This window comes from Pipra filicauda, unplaced genomic scaffold, assembly GCF_003945595.2.
Source record: "Pipra filicauda isolate LSUMZ 115617 unplaced genomic scaffold, ASM394559v2 scaffold215_size1667880_pilon, whole genome shotgun sequence".
Taxonomy (NCBI): domain Eukaryota; kingdom Metazoa; phylum Chordata; class Aves; order Passeriformes; family Pipridae; genus Pipra; species Pipra filicauda.
In genome coordinates this window covers 257,754-268,690 of record NW_024104327.1, presented here as the reverse complement: position 1 = coordinate 268,690, position 10,937 = coordinate 257,754, and the positions used below count along the sequence as shown (strand labels likewise).

General features: G+C 40.2%; 1 protein-coding gene across 1 annotated transcript in view; it reads right to left on the bottom strand.

Annotated features, from left to right (window-relative positions):
- Positions 1-8,227: 8,227 nt before the first annotated feature.
- Positions 8,228-10,937, bottom strand: part of SETBP1 (SET binding protein 1) — a 248,300-nt gene continuing 245,590 nt past the window's right edge. The window contains exon 7 of the mRNA XM_039381165.1: positions 8,228-10,655. Within this exon, the coding sequence (XP_039237099.1) occupies positions 10,099-10,655 (557 nt within the window). The 3' untranslated portion in view covers positions 8,228-10,098. The remainder of the gene's footprint in view (positions 10,656-10,937) is intronic.

Genomic DNA, 10,937 nt, shown 5'->3' with positions numbered 1-10,937 from the left:
CCCCTCAGGGTCACCATGGCCATACTGGAGATAACATTCTGGTAAAACACCATTTGAAAGCAAAACAAAACAAAAAAGCTTCTCATGTTATCCTGGGCAAAAACCTAATGACTGGCTTCCAGTCAAATTCTTCATCTTTATTTTATTCACACTTTTACAGAAATCATCAAATTTTGGAAAGTTTGTCTTTATTAGGCTGCTCAACCAAATCCATGGTCTCTTCTTGGGCTATTCAGAAAACACAGAACCATCTGCAGGACTTCAAAATAGAAGCACCCAATAGCACTGTACGATTTGGATGAAATGGGCAATGTTTTGGTTGCCTTCTCTAACAAATAGGATGGCACAGTGGCTTGTTCTTGGGCACAAAGCTCCTTCTGTCCCCATGAGAAAGTAAGTTGCTCAGATGTGCAGCGAGTGCAAGTATTTGATCCTCAGATGCTTGGGGTAGAGCTTGGAAGGGACCTTAAAGACTACCTCATTCCAACCCCCCTGACATGGGCAGGGACACCTTCCACTAGACCAGAAGGTATGGGATCAACAGTGCATTATTATATTATCTCTTAAGTAAGTGAAGCTAAGCCCATTTAATTAGAAAGGGCATCTGCTTGAATTCTCATCTTTGCAAGCAGACTTCTGTACAACTACTGTCTATTGTCAGACCTTTGTTGTCATTTGCGGAACCCTGACCAGAATTTTGGGAAACTGTAACTACCAATAATTCAAGCAAAGAAAGTTTTACTTCTTGCAGTAGTTAGCTATTTATCTGCAGTTTAAAGAGAGAGAATTGAGGGCTAATGGTCACTAACTATGCCCTGATGGTAGCTGTTTAATGAGGATAAATGAGGAGTGCTGTGTCAGCTTAGAAAGCAGCAATAAAATCCCAGTAAGCAAGCAGGCTGCCTCTTCCATCTTCTGTCACAAGATCCATTTTTATACTCTCTCCATGACCTAAATCTTCATATCCTCCAGCCTCTCCCTCCCTTCAGTGAATGCCCTTTTGTGTTTCTGAACTCATTGCTTCCCCTTCAAGTGTGCTGTTTTATTTTTTCCTGTCTTCCAGAAAACGAAGCAGGGCCCTCCTTTGCCATTAGCTTCATTACAGCTCTGCCACATCATCATTTGCTTCCTTAAGAGATCACTTTTCACCCCTTCTCTAATTGTGTTCTTACCATGCTCTGAAAATGCTCACCCGCAGATGCTCTTCATGTGCTCTCTTCCTTGCCTTTACCTTGCAAAGCCCCTTGCAGTTTGCCCTTTTTAACACATTTTCTGCTAGATAGATTTGTTCTTTGAGGATATAAACAGAATGTCAGGCGAGGCATGTAGAAGACACCAAGAGCTATTAGAGTACACAAATAGTATTGTGGCATGTTAAATCGGGGAGATGAGGTGGGAATTCTGTTCCCTGTGAGACAAAAATTCTGTCAATTCGATTGGAGGATTATTTACTAATAATATTTGTGGGGACAGTTTAAGAACTGCCAGATACGAGAATGTGTGGGAGCAGAATGGAGACAGGCAAGAAATTTCTCATGCCTTTCCAAAATTTTTCAGGGACAATCAAACAATTTACCCCCTCTTCTGGAGAAGATACCCTGGAAAAGTACATAGGGAGTAGGATCCTTCTCTGTGCTTTCCGTCACTTAATGGGGGAGGTGAGGCAAACAGATGCCATAAAAGCTACATCTATTTCAAGCATTGCAGAAGAAACACTGGGCTTCCTATATGCTTGACTTATGCAGGATTGAGACACTCCATGTCTTTTAGGACTTGGAAATTTATTTCAGATTATTTTTGTAGCGTAACAGTGTCATGAGAAGTAGATATTAATACTTAAATAACTTCCTGGTACATAGAACACTATGTTTCATCTTTTTCCCAAGGACTCTCCACTTCTCTTACCCTCTTCCTTCCACCATAGCTCTAATGAAACCATGGTGACTTGGCTACTGGTGCAGCTGAACCAATTTTCCAAACACTTGAATCTTTAACAAAGGTCTGTTTTCTCAATATGGTACTTCTTACAGGCAACAAATAACAGTAGTTTGTATGGCATCCTATTAACTAGCGACACTCTAAAGGCACTTTGGGATAAATAGTTTCCATAAAGAAAATGAAAACAGATCTTTTGCTCCTGCAAACTGCTTTAACACATTGAAACTGATAGTGCTGATCTGCATAAGCTGAGAATGTGAGCCAGTGTGTCTTGGTCTGTGTTACAAAGAAAGTTGCTTGTCATAATGACATGACTTATGATTGCACTAACATTCTGTCAAAGTCCTCTTACAACTCCTGTGGTGCTTTCACACCAGTTATTCCTGCAACTCCCAGTAAAAAGAATGCATAGATTGTTTGATACGCCACTCTTCATTGTAATTTCTGTGCTTGCTATTAGCTCTGAAACCCTATGTTAATGCACCAGTGATGTGGTTCATGAATTGTTCAGAAAAGGCCAAACATATATTTTTTTTGGTTGACATCTCTGCTTCCCTTTGCTTTCTAGAGCTTGCCAGATGGTGTGTGCTGAAGGGCTTTGAGTAGGGTCCTGTCACTGATACCCTCAAAGTCACTGGAACATTTTTCTTCTTAGTCAGTAACAGTAGCATTGTTCTAAAATTATGTGCATGCTTTGTGTTACAGAACACCAAGTAATCCTGTCATGAGCTCACACAACTTGCATACAAGGCTGCAGGCATCTCCAGCAACTAAAATTTCCTTGGCACAAAATAAAGACAACATATGAGAGAGCTCTGAAATCTGGTTGGAAATGGTGCCATGAGAAAGAGTGGGGCTAAGGTTGAGGCTTGTCTCTGCCTGCTGAGGATGAGTTGTGATTACCTCGGTCAGTGACCTTACCCCAGGGAAGACAAACATCCTCCACTATCAAAAGTGAGTTAAGGTCATACTTTGCCCCAGGGGAGAGCACTCATCTGCTTATGCATACCTTTAGGGTAGAGTGTGAAATTCCCTCATAAGTTCAAACTCCAATAACATGAAGGATGGCCAAAGAAGGTTTGAACAGAAGTTCACAACTTTTATGAGCAAAGGACGCTCAGAAGGAAAAGGAGGATAATCAGAAAATGACATTATTTCTCCAGAACACTTGAGGTTTTCATTATTTGCAATTATTTCAGGTCAGAGATTAATAAGTGAAAGTATTCTAAGTCAATTTGGAAAATACTGAACCTAGGTAAACTGAGATGAGAGAACAGCATCTCACAGAATCACAGAACGGGTACGGTTGGAAGGAGCCACTGGAGGCCATCAGAGGACACAACCTACCAAGCTTGTGAGTTTCCTAAACTTTGTTTCTAAGACTTTCTAAGGTTTTTCTCAGAGGTGGTTTAGTCCACAGGACCAAACAGCACTGCAGTAGTTACAGATGAAACAGTCACAGAGGGATCCTAGAAAGAGTCTGACTTTACCCTGAGAAAGCAGATTGGGGTGAGGTGATGACCAAAGACTCCCCCACTGTCCAGGAGGAGACTGGTGAGGAGTATGGTCTTCTGACACTACATGGTGTCAGCAGTCTGGTGAAAAAAAAAGAGACCAGAGTCAAGAAAGCATGAAAACCTCAGAAACGGAGTCCTTCATGCCCTGCCCCCTCCAGTGACAGAAACCCAACGTTCCCAATGCTACATCGTGGCTGCGAGATGACACCACCAAAGTGCAGCAGAGCAGTGGTGACGGGAGCTAAATCTCAGGGAAGAGCTGACAGGAAGAGAGAACAGTCCTGAGATGCTGTAGAAACAAGCATGAAACTTGACAGCTCACAGACGCTTCCAAGGGAGCCTTACTGCAGGCCTTTTACTAAAATGTGGTAAGAGTTGGAGACCAGTAGCTTATACATCACAGATCCTGATAAAAAACTGTGAGAGAAGATGTCATCACTTTTGCAAACTGTTGTCAAAAGCTGGGGCTATGCATATATTAAAGAGAGAGGAGAGGAAAAAAAGAAATCCCCATCACATTTGAGATCTTTGGAGCAGCTCAGCTACAGTAACATGAAGCAACAGCTGTCAAAACAGCAGTCGGAGGGGTTGTCTTTGTGGTTAGATGAGCTGGTTCCACCAAGACAACCTATCCCAGAAAGCTTCAGAAGGGAAGAATGTGAGAAGCTAAGGTATCTATCCTGCCTGAGCATCACTGACTTCTCCAGGAGATGAGATTTAATTTCCACACGCAGGTTGCTGAGCCGTTGTGGAAAGTGGTGGACTCTCCCTAAGAAGGAAGAGAAGGAAAAAGATGAAATCTGGCATTGCTGCAGAGGAATTTGGGGACGTCGAGGCTGACTGTACAATGGCAGCTGACCACTCTCAGCAGCAACTTGGAAAACAAACTTAAAACCATGCTACAGCCAGGGCCCAGACCCACAGTCACAGCATTAGGCTTCAAAAAATTGAAAATACCCCTTGGCCTACAGCCCCTCATCTGTGACACTCAGGAGGACAGGGTTGGCTCCTGTCACCCCCTTGTCCGTAACCCAGCCCCTGGGACTGCCTTCCCTTCAAGATCCTGGAGTGGAAATCCCACCTGGGTGTCAAGTTCTGCCCTACTGGTGCCTGGGGACACAATTTGGACTGGAGATGTTTCTCTTCATTTAGTGACAGGCACAGTGCTAAAATGTGAATCTCCCTGTTGTCCGTGGGGCTCATGACACAGTCCATTTTTAACTGTTAAGAATATTTTGGTAAAAATAAAAAATAAAGTAAAAACAAAAACAAAAAACAAAACAAAACAAAAAAAACCAAACAAAAAACAAAAAAAAAAAAAAAAAAAAAAAAAAAAAAAAAAAAAAAAAAAAAAAAAAGGGGAAGAAAAAAGAGCAGAACCAAAGCATGTTTTTCTCCATTACCATAAAGAGGGCTTGTGAATGCATGGTATTAGTATCCCAAAAGCTATTAAACTCCTTAGTGATGGGAAACAGATGGAAAATAAGACAAAAGAATTCACAACTCATGTTAGACTGAATTGAATTCCTTTAATTTCACACAATGAATAACATATGAATAGGATTAACTTTTTTTTTTCTTTTTTTTTTTTGTTAAGTGCTCTATACTGTGCTAACCTGATTTGGTAGCGAAAAGACTGAGCTTTGTTTTAGAAAAAAATGTTTAAAAACCAACATCTAAGATCATGAAGGAGCATGACATTAAAGCATGCCAGATGTATCTAAGCCTCAAAGAACATCAAGTCCATATCCATTTTTAAATGTACAAAAATGCTTCATGAATAAAAACTGTTACAAAAAGAACATTTCAAACAATGTACAAGTTTTTTTCTTGCCTCTATATTCAATAAAATACAAATACATTTTTTTGCTCTAAAATATGTTTACATACAATCAAAGTAGAACATGCAAATTACACTTTAAAAAAGGCTTTTAAAAACCACTTATGAATACAAACTAAAAATTAGCCAGCACGACTTATAGAACAATCTTGTGCCCCATTTGTTTGATTTTTTAATTTTTTGAAATACAGTATATACATATTTAACACTTCATGTGCATTTATTATTTAAGAAATAGCTTAAAAAAATAAAGAAAAAGAAAAGTAAAACAAATCAACATGGGATTGAACTGCTTCCCCATGTTGTCCAATTGGCAGCTCTTTTCATGTTTTTAATATTTTTTTCTTTTTCTTTTTTTTTCTATGTAGTGTTTTGTACAACCTAGGCAGGCATCTTAAGGAGATCTCCAATATGTGTCTTTTGTTGAAATGTGCTTCTAATTATCTCAGAACTGCTGCACCCCAGTTTTTGGATAATATAGAAGGAAGAGGCATTACAAGGGCAAGATGTTTGTTTTCGCAATTCAGAAAACCATCTTGGTTTTGATTTTTTTTTTTCCTTTTTCCTGTCTTTTTTCTGTTGTTCTTTTTACTCTTCAGGATGCTCTTTAAATGGGCTTAAGTGCAGTCCTGAATGAGGGCCTGTGAAAATAAGAGTTGGGAAAATCCTTGTGTATGGAACAGCTGGAACAGCAATTTCTGTTCATTCGGTGTATTACTGTAGTGCTCAGAAGCCCTAGTGATGCACCAGTACCTGATTGCACCAGATGCTACCCAAAAAATCACAAGGAGAATATTCTACATGAATGGTCCAAACCATTGCTGACAAATGGAGAGTCATGGGCCATGCTGTAGGATACTCGAGTAGCTGATAACTATTTTCACTTTTTTTTTTTTTAATTTATTTTTTTAATTTTTTTTCCTCTTTATTTCTTTGACAGTTATCCAAAAACATACAAGGTGCTTCACCAGTAAAATTTGATATTGAAGGGCTCAAGAAACTGGCAGCATGAAGGTCTTGGAGACACAAGTGGTCATGTTTGTTTTTTTTTCCCTCTCTCCCCGCACACTTATCCCCATTACTGGTTTAACACTTGGTTGAGGAATAAAAGACCCACAGAGAAGATGCAAACCCGTGGCCTCACTTCATATGGCTCAAAGCCACGTGATTTTGTTTTGTGTTTTTCTTGAAGCATGCTCAGATGTGTGCTAGTCTGTGACACAGAAGAGGTGTTTTAAAGGTCTTTTTGGTCTTAGTAAGCAAAAGGGTTTTCACCCAAGTTTTATACAGTTCTTGGAAATGTGTGGAGAGAATTTAGAGAGTTCCTCAGTAAATCTTCCTAGTGGTAGGGAAAAAAAAAATCAAAAAGCTCATTACTGGAATATTGTTGGGTAATAAACTGCAGGAGTGGGATTTTAGCCTTAAGCCCTAAAACTAAATCCTTTATGATCTGCATGTAGTACATCGCCTTATAATATTATTCTGTCAGCAACTTGCTTATCATCTTTATAGACTATGCAACATGCAGAACACAAATTCTGAGTGCCATCTAACAGTATTTTCAGTCTGCTTTGTATGACATTAACAAGCTAATTTTCCTGTCAGCCACAGGACCGGCTGCGCGAAGGTGTTTTGTGGACAAACAGTCAAGGCTGTACTGCAGCACAACACTCTACAGGCACCTTCCTGCCATGACAAACCAACCTTGGGTGCCTGGACAGAGCCCATTCCACGTTGACAGCTTGCAGTTACCAAGTCTTGAACTCTACCCTTAGTTTCTCTAGGACAAAAAGGACTTCTCCATGTTTTTCCTCAATGAAGGGTCTGTGGGGCTGTACTCTCCGAGTGGATGCTCTCCTTAAACACTGTGTCTCTAGCAGCATTTTGGATAGCATTTTTTGGAAAGATAAGAGCATTTATTTTTCCCAAAGCTCAGGAGCATGGGAGGCAGCAGCCACTCAATCATCCTTCCCTGAGGGGGTTGTATCCCAGCGCATCCAAAAAGGTCCAGCCCAAATCCAGCACTTGTTGGCACTCTGATCCCTCTTGAACCCACAATGGGTGTTCGGTGACAAAATCTGTTCCCTTCAAGCCTTTCTTCCACTCACCACACACTGAAATGTCCTTCAGTGCAAATAAAAATATCACTGGAGATAAAACTAAGGATAAGTTGTTTGGCTTAGTTTCAGCTACCTGGAATACCAAACTTATGTTTTTTTCTATCATTTTAAGTGACACTGTACCTACTTTGAGGCTCTAATGAGATTGGAAAAAAAAAAAGATTTCTAAATTAACTAAACCTCAATCTGATGCTTTTCAAGGAAGAAGTGAGGAGCTCAATGAGGTTTAAGCATTTTTTTCCTGCAGGTCTACAGCTTCAGTCAGTAACACTGTGCTAATTCAAGAGAGCTGAAAAGCAAAATTGTTTGTAACAGAACGAGCAACCATCCAATTTATTTCTAAGCTGCATTAATTGGAAAAAAAAAGCACAAATGCGTATGATGCACGATGCAAAACAAAAATTGGAACCAAAATTCTGCGATCCCTCTTATCAGTTTTAAGGAGTTAGGATCTCAAGATTTGTTCCAGTCTTAAAAAAAAAAATAAAAATACATCCCCTGTTCCAGCTCCCCGACGCAATCCTATCCCCAAATGTATTCAGTTTTAATAAGCTAAGGTGCTATCACAGAAGAAAAATCAGTCTCTAAAAAATAACGAGTTGTATGTTTACAGTGTTCCTCTAACACCATAGTCTTGATATGATTTTTGTAAATAAATAACAGAATAGAAACACAATATTTTTTGTGGGGACTTTTTTTGTTGGGTTTGTTGGTTTTTTTTCTTTCTTTTTTTTCTTTTGTATTTTTTTTGTTGTGTGTTTTTCTTTTTGTGTGTTTTTTTTTGGTTTTTTTTTTTTTTTTTTTTTTTTTAGTGTCGTGCTATATGAAGTTTCCTTGGCAATAAACCAATTCAAGATTTCTCAAGAAAGGGAATAGCAAGTTGGCTTGTGAACATTAAACAATTCCAATCCCCACTCCCTTGCTGTAATCTTCCCTCTCTGTCCTCATTTTAATATCCATCTTCACATGCCAGGTGTTGAGTGTACTGCAGGACGTTAAAAAGAAATGATATAAAGTTGAAAGTACCTATTTCAAATTTCAACAATTAACTTTTTTTTTTTTTTTTAAAGCATTGACACTGCAATGGAACAGCTTCCTGTTCAGTCTTTGTTTTAGCTAAACATTTTAATTGGGCTGTGGAAATGGAGCTTGGGTATTTTACCCAAGTTAAATCAATGGCTAACGGACAACTCGAATGAGAAATGTACAATTTGAACTGACCATTTAAAGAGACGATTTGTCACACACAGTTTGCATCCATGCAGACTGAGAGGTTTATAATTACATTATGTACAAAAAAAAAAAAAAAATTATTTTTTTAGTTTATTAAGGCAACCACAACTTGGAGAACGTGTCCAAAGTGGCATTAATACAATTGCAGTGGTGATACCCTTTGAACATTTTTATTTCTATTTTCAGATAAGAACACTTATTCCTTTTAATTTTTAAGAAATAATTGCCAAGAAAGGACCTATTATTGATAGGGTCTGTTCTATAGTTTTTTAAAACAATCTACTTTATCTATTTTCTTTAAAAGATAATATCAAGGCATTGCTAAACAATGCAAATTATTCGGATCCTGGGTTTCCCTTCAATTTCACTGGGAATTGCAGGTGGTAAAAATGGGTAGGTTTGGGCCCTGTCTTTTTAGTCAATTTTTAAGTTCTTTTTTTTTTTTCTTTTATGTTTTTATATTATTTTTTTGGTGATTTTATCCATGTTTACTATAACTATATTCCCCAGAAGTGTCTTGCTGTTCTCTACTCATATGTACCGAGCATCAAAACAACTTGGCTGATGGATGACCCCTTTTTCACATGCCATTGCCAAGTTGCTTCATATAAACATGCTATAGTAACTGAATATCCATGTATACCTTATTTTAAATGCTGTGATATTCCGTCGGTCCTTGGGATAGCACTCGGAATGAGTGTGCACGCGTGTAAGGCTCTAATTTTCTATTGCCTATATTGCAGCTAGTAACTAGGCAAGTAAATGAGAAAGAGACATATAGTTCTTCATATAGCAGGAGACAGGCACTTTGGGTTATGCTGTCCCAAAGCCTGGTAGGTATGTAAAACTGGAAAAAAAAATAAAATTCAGACAGATTATAACCCATATCACAGTTGCGAAAATTACACTATTTTTGTAGGGTTTTTTTTCTTTCTTTCTTTCTTTGTTTCTTTCTTTTTTTCTTTTTTTTTTTTTTTTTTTTACAGTGATTTCTCCTATGGTAAAGTTACTCTTAGTTTCACCTGGCCTGCTAAACGGAATCAGAGTCGAGCACGCCGCCCCCAGTGACAACGTTCAGCTCTCTGCGAGGATGACCTCCCGCCTCCGGGTACGGTATGAGAACAGCAATGCTGAGATTTAGATTAATTTTGGAAACTCTGCAGAGTTTAGATGCTTTTTTACCAGCTTTCACACACATCCCCCTCCCCTTTATCCCCCACCTTTCCCCGCACCCTTTCCCCCTCTTCCCTTGGGGGGCGGGCTTGGGTCAAAGCGATGAAGAGGAAGATGCGCGCCCCGGCTGGCAGAGCTCTCTGCAATGAGTTCTGGCTGCTGGAGGGACGGGTGAGTCTGGTGCTGCCAAAGGGGCCAAATGGACAGCGTGCCTCTCGTCCCTCCGCCCTGGCGTGCTCCGCCACTGGCACCCGACGTCCGACGAGGTGCCCCGGCCTTAGGGAAGGCCTTCACTTTCGCTCCCCCTGCCCTTCCGGTACCGCTTCACTTTCACGTCCTCCTCTTCCTCCTGTGGGGACTTGTTTTTTCTTTTCCCAACCCGGGGTGCCCGGGGTAGAGGGAGAGGGAGCGGAGGGGGTGGAGGAGGAAGAGGAGGTGGCAGGGGTGGTGTCTCTCGAGCCATATGTATGACAGCCTCGATGGTGGCCATGATAGTATCTTGAGTGGCTGCTTGCTCCAATATCAAAGGATTGAGTGTTGGTCTCTGACCTCTTTTGCTGGGAAGGTCAATGCATTTTTCCAGAACGGGCATTTGGTCTCTGGAGTCTTCGTCGAAGGAAAGGGGTTGCTTCCGAGGACGACCCCTCCGCTTCTTGACGAAGTTATTGCCTGTCTTTGATTGTCTCTGCAGCCGCTTGGCTTTCAGGATCTTGTTCACATGATCCAGGTTCTTCTTCGTGGACAGGATCTTGGTGTAGTTGCACATCTTGCGCACCTCGCACTGGATTGCTTCGATTTCACGGCGCTTGAACCTTTTCTTCAGTGGTGAGCTGGCTGTTGGGAGACAAGGAGAGAAACAGGGGTAGGTCAAGCAACAGTGATTAGAAACTCTTCTTTGAATCCTTTGAGGTTCATGAAGAGTAGACAAAAACATAACTGATATTTAGCAGTCTTCCCTCTTCTAAAGAACCAAACCTTTTCTACCGCAATGTTTTACCATGGGTTTGCTTCATTCTCATTTCTAAACCTCTAATTGGAGTCAAGGGAGCTTAGCATAGCTGGACCATCTTAACTATTAAAACTTTCTATATCCTAAAGATATAATCCCGATGTCTT